The 24026-nt window shown below is 42.1% G+C and overlaps 3 protein-coding genes and 1 long non-coding RNA gene across 4 annotated transcripts in view; 3 read left to right on the top strand and 1 right to left on the bottom strand.

Annotated features, from left to right (window-relative positions):
* LOC119449490 (post-GPI attachment to proteins factor 2-like) overlaps positions 1-9468 on the top strand; it is a 354194-nt gene extending 344726 nt beyond the window's left edge. The window contains exon 6 of the transcript XR_007466324.1: positions 8957-9468. The gene's annotated coding sequence lies outside the window, so the exon portion shown is untranslated. The remainder of the gene's footprint in view (positions 1-8956) is intronic.
* LOC119449480 (post-GPI attachment to proteins factor 2-like) lies at positions 127-15346 on the top strand. The gene is made up of 6 exons (XM_037712662.2): positions 127-465; positions 3007-3253; positions 4609-4715; positions 4793-4901; positions 7151-7284; positions 14934-15346. The coding sequence occupies exons 1-6, from the start codon at positions 310-312 to the stop codon at positions 14964-14966; spliced, it is 786 nt and encodes a 261-aa protein (XP_037568590.1). The 5' UTR covers positions 127-309; the 3' UTR covers positions 14967-15346.
* Positions 12448-13982, top strand: LOC125944648 (uncharacterized). Its single transcript, XR_007466326.1, has 2 exons — positions 12448-12678; positions 12718-13982. It is a non-coding gene; the product is annotated as an uncharacterized LOC125944648 (long non-coding RNA).
* A 1963-nt stretch (positions 15347-17309) lies between the features above and the next one.
* Positions 17310-24026, bottom strand: part of LOC119449479 (NF-X1-type zinc finger protein NFXL1) — a 47773-nt gene continuing 41056 nt past the window's right edge. Inside the window, exons 17-19 of the mRNA XM_037712661.2 lie at positions 22575-22698; positions 21128-21303; positions 17310-17322 (exon numbers count right to left, since the gene is read on the bottom strand). Coding sequence (XP_037568589.2) covers positions 17310-17322; positions 21128-21303; positions 22575-22698 — 313 coding nt within the window. The remainder of the gene's footprint in view (positions 17323-21127; positions 21304-22574; positions 22699-24026) is intronic.

The following is a 24026-nucleotide window of genomic DNA, read 5'->3' as shown; positions in this document are numbered from 1 at the left end:
GACGTCATGGGTCGCACCAAACGTTTTGGGCACCTTTTGTTTGCTGCGACCGGGTCGCAGCAGTCACGGCCAGCAAAGAAAAAAAAAGTTCGCATTGGTGGCTGTGAATGCACGTCCTTCACCGCTCTGTGGCTCTGTCCGCTGGTTCCGCAATGTTGTCTGTGTAGCAGCGCCAAAATTTTAGCCACAAAAGCCAACAGCTCCGCAATATGCCCAATATCGACAGTACTTTCGCGGCGCAGCAACTAAACCCAAGCGCTGGACTCGTCAAGGAAGCTGTTTAGCACGCCTGTGTTGCTAGACATTCCGATGGCACCGACAATGGCCCGGCCGGCGGAACTTCTCCGCATACCGTTTCGGATATTGGCAGTGGTTACCGTGTTGCTTCCCTTCACTTCGTTTGTCTTCTGTGTCCTGTGGTCGCTGCTGTACAACTTTTCTTCAGTCACGTCGACGCACTGTGGGGTACGCGTATACCTTTTGCATAATTCACTGGTCCCTCCTTCTTCGGCGTACACGCGTGTTTTCCTTTGTTTGAACGTTTAATGTCTCGTACAGACTACATACACAAATTCCCGGTTCGAAGGTCGAAATAAATATAATCGTGTGTGGAAGGGCCTCAACTACAGTCACTAGTGCTGCTGCACTTTACGCACTAGCCCCTCTATGGTTTCTTTTTGCTGGCGTTCTACGATTGTTTTGAGGATAGGTGTTAACTGTTGTGTCCGCTTCGTTCCCTTTGTTTTATGTCCCTTCTTTTCTTTTTTCCGCAATGGAGGACACGTACCGCGCAGATGGCACGAAGAAAGAAAGTTACGTGCTTACGTCATCAATCAACAGAGTTGAACAAGCGGAAAATTGTCAACTGGGTCGTCTTTCCGTCGCATCCTCCGACTGTGACATTCGTATTAATCTGCTACCAACTCGCAGCCTGGCTGCTGTAGTATTCTGATCTATTTTCCGGGTATAGCAGCGGAGTAAAACTTGATATTTTCGTTCTGCTTTGGAATGTAAACATGTGAAAGAAAGTAAGGTTAAAAAATTATTTCACAGGCTGTTTTTTCAGCAGCAAAGTGAAGGCGTGTATTTATTTATTTATTTATTTATTTATTTATTTATTTATTTATTTATTTATTTATTTATAGTACAGTCAAGGTACTACGTTTAATGCACTGTGAAGTGAAGGGGCAAGAACAGGATAGCTGGAATTTGAAATCAAATGTGTTAATAACCCATACTTTGGTTAGGGAGTATATTTTAATAAAATTTTAATAATTGAAACACAAATCTGTTGTTCTTATGAGTTTGTATTATAGCAAGTGTACCATTTCTGTGCAGCTTGCGATCTGTCACAGAAACCTCAGTGCTTTGAGTTTTTTGCTCAAAAGACATAATTAGGACACAAAGGTTCATGTGTAAAAGTTAAGTGCTTTTTTTTTTTTTCATTTTGTAAGTGGACATGTGCTCAGAAGATTGATGCAATTTTAGAAATGACCTCCAAGTGTACAGTAATTAGAATACTTCCAGTCTTGTTTGAGGAAGCAAGATGCTGTGAAACCATTGCTGTGCTTCTCGTAACCAGCATTGCTTACGTGCTGTAAGCAATGCAACCTCTTTGAAAAGTTTGTCTACTCCATAGGTATGTTTTCGTTCATGAATATTGCAGTCTAATCAGAACAGAACAAAAGGTCAGCCAGATAAAGAAAAAGGTCAAACATCAGCGTTAGCTTTCCTGCATTACTGCACCAGCTGACTTCAGTATGTGCAAAAATCAAATCTTTTTTAGAATTACTCTGTTACAGTGAGACAGCAGATAAGGGATCCTGCGAGTCATCTTGCTGTGTTTGGCTGAGTGTCCTATAACAGTGACTGGGTTTGGAGTAAATAGACATTGGAACAGAATAAAAGATTCCATATTACTGAAATTAACTGTGCTAATTTGTAATGTTCTGCTGCATTAGCTTGTTTACTACGAGCTTGAGTATGAAACTTGGTGTATTGTGGAATGATAATTTCCTGGAAGCTAAGCAGAAGTGGATGCGACAAAAGAAATTTGTGGGTAAGCGGAGGGAGGGCCATTAGGAGGGCCTTGCAGCAAAAGCTATTGTAAGCATTTCCGTACTGTGTTTGCAGTGGTGGGGCTGTGTTCTTCCATTGACTTCACTATGTCTTTCTCCATTGTGAGTACGAGAGAACATCTCTCGTAGCTTTCAATTCATCGAATTAGCAGAAGTAGGTGAAAAGGCATTTGCCAAAGTGGAAATGCTTTGTCACTGCTGTGAATCCTCAGTTTTGCCAGAGATATATTTCGATAAAAGTTGCAGAGGGCTGTTGAGCAACAACAATGGTTGCACAAGATAGCATGTGGGAAGCTGGTTGCTGCATGGCAACTCCTTGGCTAAGACAAACATTGAGCCTGTGGACACATCTGCATGGGCACACATCTACTGAGAGCTTGTATGCAGCACAGGCCAGGCTCAGGCCACCTGGCTCTCCTTGTCTTAGGCTTGGGCCAGTGCCAGACCAAAGTACCTTTGTGTCAAACAGGTTAGCTAAATACAAAGCAAGGCTACTTCAGGCAGTCATCAGCAGATTGTTTGTGTGTCGCTGCAAATGTTTGCCACAAGTGATGCACTGAGTCCTACTGCATGTAATATTGTTTTACCTATCATGGTTACCGTGTTAAAGTTTAAGTGATACATGAGGAATTTTTGTTTCGCAATTGATTGATTTTACGTGACAGTTGGCAGAAACAAAATGGCATCGCAACAGATGTTATGCACTGCTGTGTGGAGGATCACACATTGAATGTGTTAACATTATGCAAACAAAAATATTTTGAGGATGGCATCGTGAACTTCATACACCAAACGAGGAAGTAGACAAGCTATGCGAGACTGCTGTCGAAAGAGAAGAGCTGAAATTTTTCATTCCAGGGGGGAATACAGCTACAGAAAAAAAAAATCTGTGCTTCTTTGTAAACACTGCCCTCTTGAATTCCTGCAGGTGGCAAACTATCTTCCGTCTGTCAGTGCAGCGATAGGGGGCCACACACCACAGCGCTATATTTGGCGCTTTGGGATTGCGCTACATTCTGCTCCTAGGATTCTCATCAGTGCTATGTACCATCGCTACTACCAGAACATGCTTGACACCCAGCATCAGTATGTTGCCCGAATTGCTTTCTGGTTAAACATTGCCGAGATCCTCACACTGCTGGGCCTCTCCAATGTCACATCTACTGAAAATTATGGCAAGTGCTTTGTTTTACCCAAACACTTTGCTAGTTTCTAAGGTATACTATGCTCATAGACAACTTTCTGTGGCAATGAAAGAAAAGCTATAGGTGTGAAGCTGGCTTCTGCTCACATGTTACTGTGCCAAGTAGTTCAGCACGGTTTGACAGCACCTTTGGAACCGTGGCTGTTGGTTTCTTGGAATAGATACTAAATCAATGCGACTTCAACGTCCAACGGTTTCCATTTGCTCAAGCATGGAATAGAAAGGCATCAAAATAATTTAAATCTGACACTCAGTTGTGTATGTGTTATTTGTTGTATAAATAAGATGTTCTCTTCCACAGCTTAAGCTAACATGAATTAGAATGCAGCACGTTTTTTCAGGAGCTTTGCTTTCGTACCTTTCCCTTCATTGCCACAGAAAGGTGTCTGCGAGTAGAAACATGCATTGAACCAGACTCTGTCAGACTACCTTGTACTTTTTTTTTTTTTTTTGTCAGGAGCATGGCCAGAGTAATGTCATTTGAATTGTCATGCCAAGAGAACTTCAATTGTGATTATTTATGTGTGGCAGACAAATTCACAGAAAATGTCTTTTACAGCGAAGCTGTTAACCTCTAGTTGGTTGGGATTTCTTGCGGCGTGCTAACCTAAAAAACGGCAGCTAGAAAAAGGGTTTGGGTTTGAGTTTCCGTGCAACAGAATTATGTTTTCTCATATATTCGAATTACAATCCGATGCAGTCATGTCTGTAGGCTATGTTTAAATCGTACTTTAAGAATTTTCTGACCCCATTTCACTTCGAGAAATTCAATTAGTTCAAAAATGCTCTTGCGCCAGGCGGAGGGCCTAAAAACGAAACGGCAGCTGAAAGGTTTTGTGCGAGTTTCCACGAAACAGAGTCATGTTTTCTCATATATTCGAATTACAATTCGATGCTATAATGTCTGCAGGTTGTGTGTAAGTCGTACTTTACGCATTTGCGCAAGAATGGGGATGGATGCTGCACTTCCACACAAGTGTTCGCGCACATGACTAATGTCGCTTGTGCTGGTGGTGCTTGTGCAACATCGTCTAACATCAGTTGGGGTGATGGTACTTGTCTAACGTCCGCACCGGCTTCGCTGTACATCCAATTTCACAGGGTGGAATGGAGGTGTATTTTTTTTTTTTTCAGTGATTTTTGTTGGAAAAGTGGCCAAATTTGTGTTTCATTGTTCCATTTGCATTAAGCTGCTATTGCTTGTGCTGTGCTATCAGTAGACACTGTACTTTCTCTTTTCAACATGTTGCTGCTTCAAAGCATAGGAGACTGTTTGTTAAAAACAAGAGGGCATAATCTCACTAAAAACTGAATTTTTATTTTCAGCTATCCATGAAAAGATGTTTGTAACGTTCATATTGTGCTCCCTAATGTACATGATACTATGCTGTGTTATGCCAAGCCTTGGTCGAAGACGATCACTCTCAGGACTGGTAAGTGGAGCTACTGAATGTGTTTCTATCAGTAATAATTGCTTATTGCCTGCTTTTCTTGTCCCCCCCTCTCATAGGAAGCATACTCCTTGAAGGTGAAGAAGCAGCTGACTACAATGTCTGTCGTCCTCTCTGTTCTGTGTACCTTCTTTTTCATTCGACATACCACGCGCTGCGAACCAGGAAGTGAGTAGTCTCTGTTGACATTTAAATGGGCATGATTTTAGCATTTAAGTGGGCATAGCTATGGAATTGTATTTTCAGCCGCCCACATGTTCTAAAAGGCGAGATCACAAATTTTTAAATGTGAGATTCCTTTTAAGGGTGGCGCTTTCCGCTACTCTTCTGTGTTCATACTATAAGAGATTGAAATACTCTACCACCTGACACTGTCTGTATTTGTTCAAGTGATGATTTCTTCCATGCTTTATGAATGTAATTTTGCATGTTTGTTTATATGAACTGTACCCTCCCTGCTGTAATGCTTGAATGGCGAAGCGGGTACTCAATAAAGAAATAAATAAAAATAATCAATAAGAGACAGTAGCAAAGGTCCAAAAATGGTCTTTTCCTAAAACTGCAGTTTCTTAATCTTCGAGGTTTTCCTGCAAACCTTCTACAGGCCATAGCATCCATAAAATGTAACAAATAGCAATCCAGGGAAAATGCGGGAGATGGAAATTCAAGATGATGAGCAACACGAAAACAAGGTGAGAGCTGGAGTCAACGTTTCGACAAGTCCACTTGTCGAAACGTTGGCTCCAGCTCTCACCTTGTTCTCGTGTTGCTTAACAAATAGTAGTAAAATTTGGCATAACGTTTGATATCGATTAGTGATAGAAATTAATCGGACAGGCACTTTAATGGATGACCTCGTCAGCCTTTGCCGCCCTTGAAAGTAGTGACACTTGCTGCCTTACTACTCCAGAATCGAGTAGAATATGTTGCTGGGCGAGTTGGTTCAAGTATTGGGGGTACATGTTAGTGCGATGTGCGACATATTGGCACTCGTCCTGTTCTTTCTTACTCCCTCCTACTAAGTCTTTATTTTCATGTCACAATAACTGTACCCCCTGTACTCCAGAATCCTTTTGAACTATCGCTTTTGAAGCGTAGCATGTTGTACGTGACTTTTGAAGGTGTTCATGAGGCTAGAGCGTGTTTATGTAGCATAGCCCACTGTAAAATGCAAATTGCCACCAACAGCATTGTATTGTGTGCAAGGGCCTCACATTCTCTGACATAGTGGGACGACTGTTCAAGGTTACTTTTCAAGCAGTTTTCCTGAACACCTGCCTGCTATGGTACCTATGAAATATAAACAGTAAAGGTTGCAGGCCTCGTTGCACGTGTATAGACCATTATTTGAGTCATCCTGGCTCAAATAACATTCATTGGAGTGATTGTGAAAGCTGCTGAGCATATGAGGTGTTTGTATAGTTCAACTATATTGAATTCTCCATTTCCTGTGACTGATTGTCACAGTGGTATAAAGAAAGCCTGTGGTAGAGCCTGGTTGCTGTTATCAACCAAGGGCCACTGACAAACCTTGTCTTAACATTAAATGTTATTACTGAGTAACATTAACACTCGGGAGTTCTGCAGTGGCATGTGGCTAATGTCTAAAGACTCTGGCTGTAACAAGATGACGGGTTTGGCTAGTTCGTCAATGTTCATAATTGAAGGGTTAGGATGAGCATGCACACAGTGGTTATGGTGTTGGGCTGCTGAGGCACGAGGTCACGGGATCGAATCCCGGCCACAGCGGCCGCGTTTCAAAGGGGGCAAAATGCAGAGAACACCCGTGCGCTTTTAGATTTAGGTGCATGTTAAAGAACCCCAAGTGGTCTGAATTAATCCAGAGTCCCACACTACGGTGTGCCTCATTATCAGGTGGTGGTTTTGACACGTAAAACCCCATAATTTTTTTAACATTTTCTTTAAATTTATATTTTTTTCATTTGTTTATTCATTTGTAATTCAGTTGTGAGCGAACCACTGTCCTGTCTTCCTTCCGTGAAGACCTGCCACACTCCTGGGATGGAGCTGCTTAGTGATCATTATTAAAACAGCCTGTCGATCGTTGGGAATTCAGTGATTCACGCAGTGTGCACACAAAAGAATTCAGGCAGTACATTTTAAATTGAGAAATTCTCACGTGCTTTCAGTCTGCGTGCATAAAAAGACTACAGGTATAAACAACGGGTAAAAACTGTTTATTCAAGGGCTCTTTGAGTGCTGTCCGTTTCATGACCTCGGGCAAGTGTGCTGCCCCTTTTGCCAACCATTTAAGGGAGGGTGCACATTTGCTTCGGATTGTTGTGTTAATGCAGTGTATTCACACTGTACATTAGTTAGACAGTACTCTTTAAGCCGTAATGAGATGAGTGAGAGTTGATGTTTTTTTATGCTTCCTTTCCCTTTTTTCTTTTCAGTGTACACCCTCTTTTCAGCAAGCGAATACGTTGTGGTGATATGCAACATGGGATTCCATATGACTTCCTACTGGGACTTTGCAGACAAGGCGCTTTACGTTTCAAACCTTCAGTGTGAAAGCACAGAGGACAAGGTCAGCTGAGTCACTGCGACATAGTGTGCCGATATCTCTCTGAAACATGCCCTCGGTCCCGATTAAGAGTGAGCTTGGCTCCGCTTGGAGTTCAGCGTGGTGCAAACACGTCATCAACATTGCCGCATTGTGAGCGTGTTCACGTGCCTCATGCAAGCAACGTTACATAATCATCTCATCCTATGAAAGCCCATATTTTGTCTGCTCCATCATTCCTGGGACTCTGAACAGCTGCTAATGGGCTGCAAATACTAAATGATGCTGAATTGACACCACACTTGTTGGGCTAACACCTGTCATTCTGGGCTGGATCGAATGTTCATCGTATAACAGTTACAAAGGGCGGGGGGGGGGGGCCTAAGAAACGACAACACTTGACCTCCACTCTTTCGACTTCATCGAGACCTGTATATTTCTTTTGAACAATTCAAGGTCACAGCTAAGGCTGTCTTAAATGTGTCATCTATCAGGTTATGCCTTTTTTTACCTGAGATACGACTTGACAGTTCTCCATAATCACTCTGTGAATTGGGCTAAAAACTAAACCTGACTTGTCTATGCATTTGGTGCAGCCAGAGCATGTGTATGCCAGCAGCTATTGTATCTTCATTACTCAGTAATTACTCATTACTCAGCAATGAGATGTATAAATGTCAGCTTAGTGAAATCTGATGGAATGTGTATGCTTTGTGTTGTCATAGCTTGGCAAACCTACAATACAATCTCCGTTTTGATCTTGGTATGGGAGGAATGAATCTGCTTGACAGTTTTGCTTTGTAAAAGGCACAACTAGTGATAAAGTAGTGATTTCTCTTTGCTTGTAAAGTATTACAGGACGTAGCTGTTCTGTTCATGATCGTCTTCATCATCGTTCATCAAGTCTTCATTGGTGCGGTTTGACGGAAGAAAAAGTGGCCTTGCTTTTGATGCTGCCTTTTTATGTAATATTTTGTTTTTTGATGGTGATACGCTTTGTACACTAGAAGCATTCTTGCATGGGGGAGAAAGTATCTTGATATATAACAATTTTTTTCCAATTGCCTAGTTCCTTCGGAGACTCTCTAGAATCTAAATTGTGATCTTTATTTACTGGTGTAGGAATCTCATTTGCGTTGTAACTTGTGTAGAATCACAGGACTTGCTAGTGTACTTTCATTACTGAAGTTCAGATTATCATTGCAGTTTTATTAGTGTTGGAGTGAAAAATGCCGAGCTTGCTGGAAAGCCAGACTTTCCTGAAGAAGGTTACACAAATGTTAGGCAGGCATTTTGACCTAGCCAAACGTTATGAAGTTTTGCTGTCTGTTTACTTGGTGAATAAAAAACAATGCTTGCCATAAATTTATCCTTTCTTTTTTATGTATATTTTACATGCCAAGTTTACAAACCAGGCTTATTTAGCTTATTACCCTCACATATAGAGTACTGTTTAGCACTCGCACTGTGTATTCCCCATAAATATCATATTTAGTTTCATACTGACGTTATGCCACGTGGCAAACTAAGCGGGGGGAAAAAAAAATCATCACTTGCACTACCAGTGTTAGGTTAGCATCAGATTCGAGTTTCATGTTTGCTTTTTATGCTGGACTTCACAGTTTAACGGTTCTAGAAGGTTGGGCACTTATTTTACTCTGTGCTGCAGCATATTTGCTTACTCTGCCTCATTAAGCTTGTACGTGATAGTATTTGCACTTTATTACTTTTGTTTTGTTCTAGTTGTGTGGTGGTTGGACTTGGCAATTTTCTATGCAAGCTTTACATTATTCTGAATAATTACTGTTATTCCAGTGGTGTTTATTGCTTGGCATAATTTTTCTTTAGAAGTGGCATCTCTTGCACATTGTGTTGGAACCCTTGTTTGCCGTGTTGGCAGATGCTTCTTTGTTGGTATCCTAACACGAGGCTTGGAGCTGTGACGCAAGGTGATACAGTGTACAGTGCTCACGGATTGAAACGCGACAATTTAGGCCTAACAAAAGCGCATGCTTTTGTTTCCACGGGCGGTAGTTTGTGTGACATCGGCGCAATCTCGACTCCTATGCTTAGATCAGAGTCCAAGTCACCTTTCGTGACCAGATTCGAAGAAACAAGGCATGGTACTGTTGAGTAATTGCACAGAAAAAGAGTTCTACCCAAAATTTGCCTGTCGCGTTTCAATCCGTGAGCACTGTACATGTGTGACATACACTCTTTGTCAAAAGTGTGCAGGCAACGTAACATGTTGGAGCTATGTAGTGTTGCTGCCCCTCATGGTACTGCAAGCCTCTAAACAGACATGTGCAGCGAAAGAGCTTCCCAAAGTTCTTCTGTCATGCTGGTTGCGGATATTTCACATTTCAAACATGCTGATTGGCAGTAAGTGCTGGTGTGCTTTGGCTAATTGTCACACCACCTGTGGGAAAGAAAGCTATTTATAAAATGCTTTGCCCACGAAATTGCACTGCTTCATCGATTACCTTAAGAAAATAAATGTGCTACAAGTGCATAGTTATGAAAACAATAAATATGTCCAATTTGCATGTCCAACACCTCCCTGCAACCACCCACTATACCTCCTTTTTTTTTTTTTTTTTTCTAGTAATTTCTGTTTCAGGCAGTGGACAGCAACAGCGTATCAACTATTTCATTTTGTCACTAAATTATGGGGCATTGCTAGCCTGCACAGGTTGGTGTGTAGGAATACTTTGAGCTCAACGTAGAGGTTTTGTAACTGTTATGAAACTCTGGTTCTCCCAGCTCTTTACAGTCTTGGGCCATAGTTGATATTAACAGGAGTACATAGGACGACGAGTTCGAGCTCCAGCTGCATGTACTACAAGCCTCAGTGTTAAAAATGGGACACAGAGCGTGAATTAACACATAATGAATGCTAGTACATCAAATGATTGGCTATGGTAAAAACACCATGCAACATAGTGTGCCACTCGTCATGTGTGCACATGTGCCCTTTGAGCTGTCAAATTCTTTAAGGTTGCTGTGAAATGAATGCCAATGCAGTTTTTTTTTTTTTTTTTTTCTGGTTAGGTGCAGTGCGCTTGCTTATGTTTCCTTGGCGCACACATGTGCTGTTTCACTGATGCATGCTGATGCTTGTTGTGAACGAATCTTCCATAGCTGCAAACATCACCACCTTGCCCCTTATTGGCTTTCAGCTCAGTCTAGCCAGCAAGAGGCCATCCCTGTTCTGCACATAAGGAAGCCTGTGGCAGTGTTTATGTTCTACGTTCATTGTCCCATCTTCAGCATTGGTCAAAACTGGCTACAAAGTTCCTGTGCAGGATTATGGAAAACTGCCTTGCATACTTTTGACAACACATTTGGCATTGGTATTTTAATGCCAACACATTTAACAGGTTGTGAGCATCAGCTACTCTAGTCAAAAGAGCAGTGGCCTCTTCTTGTGTAATATTTGGGACATTGAACCTCCATGTTATTTTTTTTTATTATAACACTTAAACTGCTGCTCAAAGATGTTATTGGAATACATACAATACTTATTTCTTTCATATCCCAAATATGCTGTCTGTACTTCCCGATTTGTAGCTATATAACCAGGCAAAGTATCACGAAATTTCACCTTTTTTTGGCTTCCTCATTCCAAAAACTTGCGTGGGGGGTTCTCATTTGACTGATTAATTGTTCACTTACAGAGCACTAAAGTCTTCGGCTCAAAGCTGACGAATGGTCATTGGCAAGTTGCAAGTGTTCTAGCCTTACAAGGCCAGAATCTTTTGTTCATTTGTGAACAGGTTGTACTGTTGATTTCTGCAAGTTCATTCTTGTTTGCCTTCACTGTTTACCTTTGTAACAAAATTATGCCTTGTTAATAATAATCTTTACTGTACTTTTGTTTCCTTGCCCATTTTATTCTTTTTCCAGTATTCAAGATTGCTTTCTGGAAATTTTGTATGATAAACTAGTTAGCCACGAGGTCATATGGTCCAAATAATCATGAGCAGTTAGTGCACTCCTATCACCCTTTTATCACCTTATCATTATCTAAGTTGCACTGTAGTGTTGCTTTTCAGGGCTATGGCATTGTTTCCTTGAGTGAATGGTAATGCAACATGATCATGATCTTGCACTTTCGATGCAATACCATTGTCTGGTTACAAGATCCACATGTGACATATTCAGTTAAAGGTTATGCAAGTTAATATTTCAAGTGCTCCTTTCATTTGTAAATATTGGTCGGTGCAGTCAAGTTATCAAGTACATTATCTGTTACAAAAAAGCTGTTAAGAAAGTTTCTAAACTTTGGAAGGAATCGCTGAATATCAATGCACAGAAGACAGTGCACAGCATAGAGTATTGCAGTCTGATATTAAGCTACTATTGTTTTGGCAATTTTGAAAGTCAGTTCAACTTTGTCAGAAAGCCATTTTGTTTTATAAAACCATTATGGCACCACCTCCTTTTCTCGCTGCTGAAGTGAGGGTATTGACCTCCTCTTTTCCATTACTGAATAGCTGATTCCAGTGTCTTAGTTCTAATTGTGTGTATATTTACACAAAATTAAATGGATGTACCTCGCAAGCTTATCTTGCTCTGAAATTTTCATTTTCCTGTCTGGAATGCAAACTGGTTATGTCATTTCCTGTTTGATAAGCAATTCCAACTAATTCAGAATCGTGCACTGAGATTGACTTGCTTCCTTTGCAAGACTGTCGTATTCAGAACGTTCTTGTTATACAGTCATCAGTAGGCGTTGTGCCTAGCACAGTATTTAAAGAGTTCAGAGCATTGAAGTGTTGAACACTTTTGCATTGTAGTACAATGAATGCAATCCAACATAAATGATTGCTGCAGTTTCAGTATCACATAGTCAGGGATGCCTAGTTACATACTGTGCATGGCCCTGGGAAAAATAGCAGTCATCATGTAGCAGGCAGGTGCAGCCTTTCCCAGTGATCATTGCTAATTGGAAACCCATTGATGGCAAAGTTGCCAAGTTAACTGTGTCTGCTCTTTTCTCTATGTCCTGCTGGTCTGCAACACCTCACTCGATGTCGGGTGACTTATGAGCAAGCCTCAGGACACAGGTGAAATGCAAACACGCTGTCTTGGACAACTCTTGACCTGATTGTTATGGAATTTAGAGCAGTTGAGAGAGAAATTTAAGTTCTATTGACTGTTATAGTTGAACTTTAATTTGGGTCACTGCAAAAAACAAATTGCCAGAAAGATAAAAATTTAAGTGTTCAGTTTTCAACTCTGACTCTGCACCAAAAATAAATATTGTAATTCTGTAAACTGTATCTACTAGTGTCCAAAAGCAGACAAATATGATCTATTCATTTACCACTCGCACAAAATCTTAACGTTACCTCGAGCTCCTATCCAGACGAGTGGTATATTTTGGAGTGTTGTTCACAGTATCGTGACAGTTGTGTGTATTAATATTGTAAACGTCAAGCTTATTTTTTTGAGGGGGGGGGGGGGGGCAGTTTGTGTAAAAGAAATTCAAGGCCTCAATAAAAAATAACCTGCTCTGTTCAGCCAGTAGATGTTATTGAATGCAACAAACCTCATGAAAATCGGTTCATTGGGTGCTGACCAAGATCATTTCTATATTTTTATATATTTTAAAACTCTATGGTAATGCTTTCTCTTAAAGGGACACTAACATTAAATCCATTTAGACTGGTATACCAAACTTCCCTTATTTAAATTATGTGCTGAAACCTTAGTGATGGTCTGTGCAGCGTCGCGGATTTCAATTCATTTTTTGTTTTACATTTCAACCATTTTAGGCAAGAGATGTTCTTGATACTTGTTAGGTTAAGTCTTCTTCCTTCAGAATTCAGTGTAGTCCTTTACTGGTCAACTATTAACTATATCCGCGCAGATGTTATCAAAATTCATGATGTCGCAGGTAGCTGGTGCAAGAATTTTAGGGTGGCACTGCCACCAATCCTTTCCTCACTACCATCTATCTGTCTTGCCAAGATAAGACATGGTAAGAGCTGCGGCTTTGCTATTCCAAAAGCATAATTTACTGATACATCTTAATATTCTTTATTGCCCTTTAAGTAGCAGCCACTGCACATAGCCCTGGGAAGACAACATGCATTGCTTGGCAGGCAGGCGCAGTGTTTCCAGGTAGTCTTCTTTGCCATTTAGGAACCTTAAGTTAATTGCGTCCACTAAGACAGCATGCCCCATCAGTCCGCCATAGACCAGCAGGGCATCATACTTGAATTGCTTAAATTAAGCATATTTGAGCCATACAACATTGAGGGAGAAAGATGTCTGCCATTGAAGTTCAGCTTCATGAAGTTCAAGCTGGTAATGTCAAAATGAGCGCTTGACATGTAGATGTGTGCTAAATGTATGTGATGCAAATACAAGTGCCACCACTATGCCTTGTCAATCTTTGCCATATAACTATGCAGCAACACAGCACTTAGCCAACAATAACAGCATTCACATAACCAGTTTCAAAACCTTCCTATCTTCCACGCAGTTTTCTTTTTTTCTTAACATATGCTGTGGTTATGAGAAATTGATACATCTAGCCAAGTAGATGTGCAATACAAATGTTACTAGCACTCTGAAAGTGTTCCTTTCACATTTGTATGCTTTGTAAGTTTACAAATCCTTGTGTGCCTAATAAAAGTGCAAGTACTATTTTCAGAGTTTGCTTTCTTGAGGTACTGTGACTGGTGAATAATAAAAGTGCTTACTTCTGTTTGAGCATATCAGGCTCTCATTTTTCATCAGAAGTCCTTTAGATGACCTGGCCACATTATAATGTGCTCCATCATTGAGCAGCTGACACTCAAGCATGTTTTTGGAGAAAGTTACACCATGCAAGTACTTGCATTCTTGTAAAAGAAACAAAGAACAAGACTCGCTGCAGAACATAGGCTTGGGAGAGCATTTTTATGTGATAAAAATCCAGCATCCTATCATTAGTGCATTTTTAATGAAATGGCAGTTAAAAACTCCAAACTGGGGTTTGCCGTGTTCGTCAGTTCTTTTTCTTATGCCGAACCTACGGTCCTCGTCAAGTCTTCATTATCTTGTTATCAGCAGGCCATCGTCTCGGCCTCACCTTTGCCTTAGGTTGAAGAAAAAAACTTTACTACCGCCACTGAAGATACAAACTTTTTCCTCTGCAGCAATGTGCAACTAGTTGGGAGCTGAGCATGCTAACCACTGCACTTTAATATGGCTTTGGGGCTGGGTAATTAGTGCAGGGTTTTGCCTGTCGCACAGAAAGAGTGGTGCCATCCAGTGCATGCATTTTGAAGAGCACAACAGGCAATGCTGTAGCAGACGACAACATGTGCATCCCAAAGAAGTCATTTTTTTAAGAAGGTAGCAAAGTTAGCTGCGAAAGCCTGCTGCTGTCACAATACAAGTGTTCATAGCCGGCCAAATCGCCGAAATGTGAATTATTTTTCGTTTGCGTAATAGGCAAATACTTTCGTTACCCATGATTAACTCTGGTGAATAATGAGACTGGCAACAGCACTGCATTTTCTAACCATCGCTGCATGCAATAAGGATTAGAGTTACACAGGTGTCCTCAACATGTCACTATTTTTTCACATATATGCTCTTGGTGACAAGTATTGCATTCAAATCTCTGGAGTCCCAGATAACATAAGACCTTTAACGTGTACACTGTCTCCTTGCAGGAACGACTGCTGCCACTGAATCAAGATGTTTGATTGGTTGTGCCACCGAGAAAAAGATCCTTGAAGAAGAACATCATCATTCCTCTAGCCTGAAAGTGCTATGTGTCATTGGACATCTGCACATTTCCAGGAAACCAAAATTGCCATTGAAACGTCCGGCACTTTCCTTTCAAATCTAATTACATACTTGAAGAGTCCAAGACCAAAGGCTCTGACTTTGCATAGGTAAATAAAACCCGCTAGGTTTTCCCATTCCACTATGCTGAAGGGAAACCAGTTTAGGGCTAGGACTTGGTATTTTACGAAATTGAGTATATACTGTGATATTTGTTAGTGCAGGAGCTGGGTTCCTGTACCTGTTTGTAAATGACCAATCCGTCATGGAATCTTGCGCAATAAAGCTAATTTGTTTGCAGGCAATCTTATTTCACTTTGTCCAAAATGCAAGTTATGTAACTTTCGAGAAGTTCAAATGTGTTCAATGACATATCTGGTAGCAGTACACACTACCAAATATTTCATAAATAGATGTGCATGTATACATAATCTTTTTTAGTAAATCACCGGCTTGTTCACTCACATGAAACTGTGTAGATGTGGCATTTGTAGATGTGGCATGCACTTAATACACATTAAGTGCATCACCTGCTTTTTTCATACATGATCAACCAGAAGTCCACATCTTCTGCAATGCCAAACAAATGGCAAGAATAGAATGACGATGCCTTCCCTTGCTCTACATGTATACATAATCTTTTTTAGTAAATCACCGGCTTGTTCACTCACATGAAACTGTGTAGATGTGGCATTTGTAGATGTGGCATGCACTTAATACACATTAAGTGCATCACCTGCTTTTTTCATACATGATCAACCAGAAGTCCACATCTTCTGCAATGCCAAACAAATGGCAAGAATAGAATGACGATGCCTTCCCTTGCTCTAACCGTGAGACATCCCTTGTGCCAAGTTTTGCCTCAACTGACATATGACTGCACCATTTCGTGCCAACCAGAGGCCTAGGTTGGGCCCTTGTTTACAGATTCTTGCTTGGCTGCGCGACGTGCTTCAAGGTGAGCGGTAGCTTCTTCGGGTGTCCGGATCTTCTTTGGTCGTCTACATGGCTACATGTGCTCGCCACAGAGAGTTCTGCTGTCGTCGCAGTGGCTCCGAGCTTTATCTCCCCGGTGACGTCATGGCCAAGCTGCGCCTCAACACTTGCTGGGGCATGGCTGGTCGAAACCTGCCGAGCCGCCGCCAGGGGCACCTGCTGCAGTCACGGACACTGCACGCGTTCGGCGCGAACGCGGGGAAATGGGGAAGGCGAATGGCGTCGGCAGCAGCTCTGCGCGTTGCCTCGTTGGTGCTGCTACAATTTCTCTCTTTTTCGCTCTCATTTTCTCTTTCTCTCTCCCGAGCATAGCCCGCGCATGCTCTCCTTCCCTCTCCTTAACGTCCCATGTCAAGGAAACATGTGCATGGCACGGAGAGGAGGCGAAGCACATGCCGCTCCGCGAGGTGGTTGCAAGGCAACGCGCAGTAATGTAATCATTCAGCAATGTTTTTTTGTTAACGTGCTACGGATGACGGTTGGCTTAAACAGCTCCGCTGTTAAAATTGTTTAAAATTTATCTGCTGCCGGGCAATATCGACCCCATCTCACATATGTTCTGACAATCTTGTCTGAATATACATATATTTGGACACACCACATGCGGACTGCTCAGCACCGCCACCAGATGGCACAGCGTGTCCGGAGGGAAGCGTGAGGAGGAGCCTGGCTGCAGTATATGCCTCATACAGTACATGTTAAGGCAGTCACAATATGGCATGTTTCTACATTGTTTCAATGCTAATCGCGTTAACATCAACAATCATCGTTAAATGGCTTCTGCCACAATTCTTTTGTTGGACTTTTGTGCTGCAGACAACACTTCTGATTTACTCTGTGTCAAACAGACAAGTAATGTACCCAAATGTGGCATGCACCACAAAATGCCACCTCGACATGAAGTTAGAGCGCAATCATCAGAGATTGTTCAGAGTTCATCATAAATGAACAACAGACGGACAAAACCAGAATGATTCAGGCACCCGCGCACCTGAAATGCATGAATACACTTCATGAATGATGTCAGCAATGGACTATAAATACCTGCAATAGTCTTATGTTTATTTTTCTCTCTCTCTTTGCTAGAGCAGTGTAGTTTCAGTCATTTCAAACTCCTGCCACAACACTGTTCTACTGCATTACCCAGATGGCTAATGCCATGGCAGCAAACAGTACTAAAGCACTGAGTGCAATCAGAGCCTGAATTTGTCCCAATTTGTGGCCTTTTGTCTTCTCTTCTGGCTCTGACTTAGGCTCTCTTGCCTTCAAGTCTCCTTCCTAAAAAGAAGAAAGAAAAATCAGTGCTGGTATACCACACAAAATCCTTGGCTATAAAACTCTGCTAAAACACATTTGTAACCTGAAATGTTGTGGTGTCACCAAGATTGTCAGAAGCATTCAAGAATAAAAGAGAATTGCTCATAACTGACTTGCCAAACAATAAAATTCAGTAAACTTCCATTGGATTTTTCACTTAATTTAATCCTGATCATAGGCCTGAAGCCAGCACCCATAAATTTATATGGGTCAAGAAATTCGCTGCACTGAACCTGAAATTGTCCCTCAGCAAAAAAATTGGCCGCATATCTGCTTACTTCACTCTTCCCATGGTGGATGCAATGGAGGTTTTGCTGAATTCAATTCAAATTGCCCGCATTCGCCCTGCTCTCGCTATATCTGTTGGGACCTTTTATTACTGTTGGCTTAAAGCCGGCTACAGAGCCGCAACTTCAGTCGGCTTGTTTTAACGTGCAGCGTCTCTTCGACACCATTTCTAACGCGTTGATTTTTCATTTACTAACGTAAAAAGTCCAATGTGTATTCTTAATTAATGAATGTTGCGGATCACAGTTATGTACACATATTTTGCTTCAAATAGGCCTGAGGTCTCCTTTGCGCTGTATAATGTTGACGTGTATGACCCCGTGACTCCAGCGCTAGAAGCTTGGTCGGTTTTGGCTGGGCAGTTTAATCGAGTGACAGACAGACGGAAAGGTTTCGCGTTTAGGTAGCCCAAGAAGGACCATCGTCTTTAATAATTTGAACTTGTCTAGTCACTAGAATGCACCTGACCCAAATGATGCCTTATGTTGGGACCCCAATGGCAGTAGTGTCTGTCCTGGCGGTGCTAGGGGACATTGAATGTATCAAAGGCAGAATATCACCAGCAGAAACAGCCTATTATCAGCCTGCCGTAGGAAGATTTTCTACCGAAAACTGCTAACAATTAGTATATTTACCCGATTCTAACGCGCCTTCTTTTACCAAGAAAATTGCTCAAGATTGCCTGCACAGTGTAATTGGAAGCGCACCCAAATCCAGTGTCGTCATCATCGTCACTACAAGATGTTGACAGAACACGTTTTCACATAGTATTGTGATGGCTACGGCAATGTGCTGCTTTCAGTCTTTGATTACAAAAGTTCATTCAACAAGTAAGTTATTTCATTCTCATTTTATTTCCTTAAAGACCCCGTAATAGGTGTATTACATAAGGGTGGGGATACAACACATACAAACAAGTGTTGCAACACCTTCAATTCGTTAAATAAAATGTTGTTACATCTTGAACAAATTGTGACGAGCAGTTGATGGCAGCGACTAAGCTACCATCACTTTTTCACTTAATTTAATCCTGATAATAGGCCTTAGCCAGCACCCATAAGTTTCTATGGGTCAAGAAATTCACTGTACTGAATCTGACACTGTCCCTCACCGAATAATTTGAATATATTATGGGTGCTGGCTGGGGCCTATGATCAGAATTAAATAAGTGAAAAAATCAAATTAATAGAAGTCTACTGAATTTCATTGTTTGGCAAGTCAGTTATGAGCAATTCTCTTTTTTTTCTTGAATGCTTCTGACAATCTTGGTAACGCCGCAACATATCAGGTTACAAAATCCAAGTGGTTTTTGGGGTTCCAGAGAATCGAACGTGTCATAGGAGAAACTAGCGACGTGGTTACCATATTTTGTGCGTATAAGCCGCACCTAAATTTCAAAACATTATATGCGGGTTATATGCAAATTTCACGTTCAAGTGCGGCTTCGTGGCAATTTGCGTTATGCTGCTGTGAAGCCATGCCTCAGGGCAAGGTTCTCCGTAATTCAAAGTTTCGTTGTATCTCCTAGGGAACCCCACACCCTCCTCACTCCTGCGTGTTGAAGCTCCCTCCTCCCCTCTTTCATGGTCACCCATTCTCCTACCCTTTACGGGCGGCCATTTTGTGTTTAGTAGTCGGAAAATTTGCGACTACAAGTAAAGGCCAAACCCCACATGTGCGAAAATGCATGCGACAGCGATGAGCGACGGTATGAGCGACGAAACGGGCCGTTCGCGCGACGTGTCGCGTGGTCGAAATCGCGCGATCGCTCGGTTTTTCAAATTTGAAATCCGTCGCCCGTCGCCCGGAAGTGCTGTGCTCAAGCAGCCAATAATAAAACACCGGAACGGGTTGTAGATCAGTGACGTACTGCCGGTTGTCTTCACGTGCTTTTCGACTCGCAGCAACGTGCACACAGCAAGCAAATAAAGTAATGTTTATGTATGTGCATATAAAAAAAAATACTCGCCAGTTACCCTTGCGTCCAGTTGCACGATACGCATTTGGTGCCGCAGCACAGCGTCGTCGCCCCTCACCCCCCCCTCCCTCCCTCCCTCCCTCCCTCCCTCCCTCCCTCCCTCCCTCCCTCCCTCCCATACCCCCACGGCCTTTCGCGCGACGGAAGTCGCGTTTTCTCTCCTCTGTGCATTCGCTCTCCGTGAAGGTTTCACTCGCACATACGGCGCGCGGCGACAATTTTATCGCCCTTGGACTCATGCTCCACGTCTCAGGATCCTCCTCCACATCGCCCTCGTTGATCTCCTCTCCCATCGGTGGGCGCACCTCGTTGAGAAGCGTGCTCGCTATCGCCCTTGTCGGTGACATTTTCCCGCGGAAACCGCATCTCACGTGGCTGCACTGTAAGCGGTATGCGTATACATGGAGTTCTATGGGAGGGTAAACGAGAGTCGGAAAAGGCCGCGTTGTAGCCAGTTCTGCACTATAAACGGTTACATTATAAGTTGTCTATACTGTAAATGCTTTTCACGTGTGTGTTCCAAGTGAGTTCAACTCTGACTTTTTAATTTAGCTAGTTTTAATTGTGTTTCGATGATACGAATTTCGGCTAATACGAATATTTTCGTGACCCCGTGAGATTTCGTATCATCGAGATTCCACTGTATATACAGTAAAACTCCGTTAACTCTAAGTTTAAAAAACTGGAAGAAATTTCGAGATAAGCAGGGTTTCAAGATACAGCAGAAGCCCGCTCAGTCATGCATAGTGCATAGTAAGCTTTTTCAAAATGCCACCAGTAATATATTCTCAGTCACTTTCGTGTGCATCAACACCAGCCATATCGCCCTCTATGGGCAACGGCATTACTGCCACTGTACCAATACGACGTACCTGGTTAGCGCCGAGTCAAGACGATTGATCCTAATGAAATATTATTGATCCCAATGACGACGATGCTCCATTGCTTCTTTTTCTGTATTTTCGAAGTCAAGATTTCGAGATACCTGGGCTCTGGCGCAAAAGCTTTTCGAGATAGGTGAAAAACAAATGGGCTTGCACCAGGGCCAGAAAAAAAACTTCAACTTAACCGATTTTTCATTAACGTCAAGTTAACGAGTGTTTCTTCTGCCCATTAAATTTTTTTCAAGTAGTAGTATTATTCAAGAACGACACATCTGGTGTGAATGGCTTTTGTACAAATGAGAAATTGTTCTGTACTCGCATATCGCCGAATCCATGCGGTACAGTCAAGGTTACAGATTGCACTAGCCAACTAGGCATGAAAACCATGAAAAGGGTCTCATTCGTACTCGCACTTATGCACACTGTGTACTGCTAATCGATCTGTGATCCCCCAGTCTAGCTGGTGTTGTGTGAAGGAATGAGCAGTGAGCAGTAAATCAGCGATTCTTCTGGCCTTACTTCTGATATGCTGCCAGCAACCTGTCGCTGTGACCACATGCATGACTCTGGTGAGACAGTACAGTTTCACGTGTGCACACAAGACGCTGCTACTGACCTGTACTCTGAACGGCATTCACTACTGCAGTCAAGACTACTCTCGAGTTCGCAGCAGGGTCCCTCTACTTTGCGAAACTTGCAAGGACAGCGCAACGTGACCTTCTTGCGGCACTGGCTACGAGGGGCGCATGTGCCTGGATGGCAGTTCAGGGGACACCTATGACCACACCCCAGCTGAAAGCAGGAGAGAGACAGCAATAGTGAGAAGAAAACAAAATTGTAAAAAAGATCTTATATGAAATCAAATCAAATCATTTTATTTTTTCCAAAATACACATTGGAAATGGATGCTAGGTCAAAAAGCTTTGTGTTTAAAGCCCCAAAGCAACACATGGGTTATGAGCGACAGCGTAGTGGGGAGCTCCAAATTAATTGAGACCACCCGACGTTTCTTAACACACACCTAATCTAAATACACAAGAGTTTTTGCATTTGTCCCCCATCAGAAAGCAGCCACGGTGATCGGAATCGAATTTACAACCTTGTGCTCAGTGGATTCAATTCCTGCCACGTAGGCCACAAGAACACACCTTTACATGTCAATGCTTACAGAGTATCGCACAGCGCATAGCTGATCTACCCCTCAATCCTGTGCAGTCTAGCCAAATCTACCCAATCTGGCGCAATTTGTGTGGGGAGGGAAAGATGTACTAGTTCCTTAGGAATGCTATAAACACAAATACCTGGTCTGCCTTTCAGTGTGACATTATCAAATTATTTTTTCAATAATTGTTAGCAACTAAAAATACGCCAAAGGTTCCACTGGCAGTGAACATGTTTAACATCTTTCCATCCTGCATCAGTCCGAGACTGATGACAATCGAGCATTAGGTGTAAACAAATTTTCATTCTGAATGGGAAGCATGTATGTGTTTTGACCAGCAGCTTGGCTTGGCTTGGCTGGGTTGAAGCAGCTAGCCAACATGCCAAACCCATGCGATCATACCAACTGCATGGATGCATATCAACGACGTCGTGAAACACGTTAGTAATTTTGCATTGTTCACATGCCATTTAATTGCCATGGCAAGCCACCGCCGGGCCACTAAAATCAACAGGATACCTCTTGCTGACCTGTCAGAAGCATCACACTTGTTTCCTTCGCATAGACCCAATGGCGATATCTCTTTCCACCAATGTCACTGTGTTTGCTCATAACAAATACCAGGTATAATGCAGGTATTTTTGTATAAAATGAGATTCTGTTATAACGATGTTTGCTTGTACATGCACCAGTACAAATGTTGCACAGCCATGGGCACAGTTTCCAGGGAATGCAAATTTTCATGACCACTCTTGGTCACTTTTCTCTTGGGCAATAGAAATAGTACACTGTTGTTAGTGCATCTGGACTGTTTGAGTCATGGAAATAAGTGATTAGGGTAGAAGCATACATTGTAACTGCCACCAGAGCAGCACAACAGCTTGCATTTGCAGCCACCCACCTGTTTACAGCACCTGTTCTTGCAGCTCTGCAGTTCATCCTGCTGGTCCCTGGACTCCACTGTCCACTGGTGGCAGGGCACGTAGACAGGGTTTAGCCCACAGTGACACTTCATCTTTACGTACCTGCAGTCACAAAAACGCCTTTAATAAAATAGTGCACTACAATTGATGCCTTCAGACATGATGGTCAGAATTACCAGGGGCTGTAGTTGGTAATGATACTTTTGTCAATGGCTCAGATGCCACTGGTAATATACCGGGATCAGCCAAACGAGACCTTCGAGATCAGCCAATCAATGCAAAAGCTAAAAATATAAAATAACCGGACCGTCACAAAATAAGGACACAGCTGCTCTTACTACAAGTTGATTTGGCTTTGTTTTCACCGAGCTGGTTGTTAAATTATCCAGTAGCTTGCTGCTGATTATTCGGGCTTTTTGACATTTTTTTATTCCTATTTGGTCATCTCAGAAGATACTCATACAGTTGCATGCAAATATCTAGGTACAACAGGTGCTGTAAAAGAAATATTTTTTTTCTCAGAGCCAAGGCATGAAAGCTGAAATCAAGAAGTACAGCCTACATGTGTTAGTTCAACCATTGTCATGCACTAAGACAATTTCATGTTGCACGACTGCGCTAAAAGAAATTTAAATTTCTCGCTGATGTTGTGGTCTCTAGACTTTTGCTCTTGACTGTACATATTCTTGTCTTCGTAAAAATTTTCGTCTGGTAAACTCTCCAGGTAGTGTTCGTTGGTACACTCCCTTGTAACAAGAGAATATTGAAAACATCGCATGCATTACTTAGCATGAAGGGGCACTGTAGCCTGTGATGGCGGCCAGCTTTGACTATTTCAACTCTATGTCTAAATATGATACATATAAAGTGTATTTCTGACTCAAATGAAGTGGATTTTTTAACATGCTCTCACACAACATTTGTTTCTTCACACAATAACACAAATTTTTCCCACTTAACACAAATCTCTTCACACATTTGTTTTGAACTATTTTTAGACAAGCTGTGCTGCCTATTTGAGTCAGCTTCAAGAAGACTATTGGAGCTCTCGCCAAAGTTTATCTGGTCACCTTGGGGATAATGGCTTTTCATAGTGAAGCACGACGCAGGCTTGGAGTAGCTGGTTGGACATGACTTAAACAAACAGTGCGAGTATAGAACTCGAACAAAAGAGATCTTTTGTCCAAGTTCTATCTTAACGCTGTCAGTTTGATATTCATAGTGAGTACTCGTTTTCTGGCTGCCCATTTGTCATAAAGCATGGAATCAGCAAGATGAATTTTCTTGCAACATGCACGTCTGGCCTGCATTCAGCAAAACAAAGCTGGATAAATCAATGTAAATACATAATGTAAAACTCTGCAAAAGGTGACTAGGATGAGGGAAAAAAAATAACAATGGGACAAATGCTTGTCCCTCTGCTTCTTATT

Source organism: Dermacentor silvarum, chromosome 4 (genome assembly GCF_013339745.2).
Source record: "Dermacentor silvarum isolate Dsil-2018 chromosome 4, BIME_Dsil_1.4, whole genome shotgun sequence".
NCBI classification, from domain to species: domain Eukaryota; kingdom Metazoa; phylum Arthropoda; class Arachnida; order Ixodida; family Ixodidae; genus Dermacentor; species Dermacentor silvarum.
Note: the sequence above shows the minus strand (reverse complement) of the source record. Positions and strands in the feature narration are given on the sequence as shown.

Coding starts and splice junctions, on each gene's coding strand:
- LOC119449480 (XM_037712662.2), top strand. CDS start 310: ATGGCACCGACAATGGCCCGGCCGGCGGAACTTCTCCGCATACCGTTT. Junction 3,254..4,608: donor CACATCTACTGAAAATTATG/GCAAGTGCTTTG, acceptor TTTTATTTTCAG/CTATCCATGAAAAGATGTTT. Junction 4,902..7,150: donor CACGCGCTGCGAACCAGGAA/GTGAGTAGTCTC, acceptor TTTTCTTTTCAG/TGTACACCCTCTTTTCAGCA.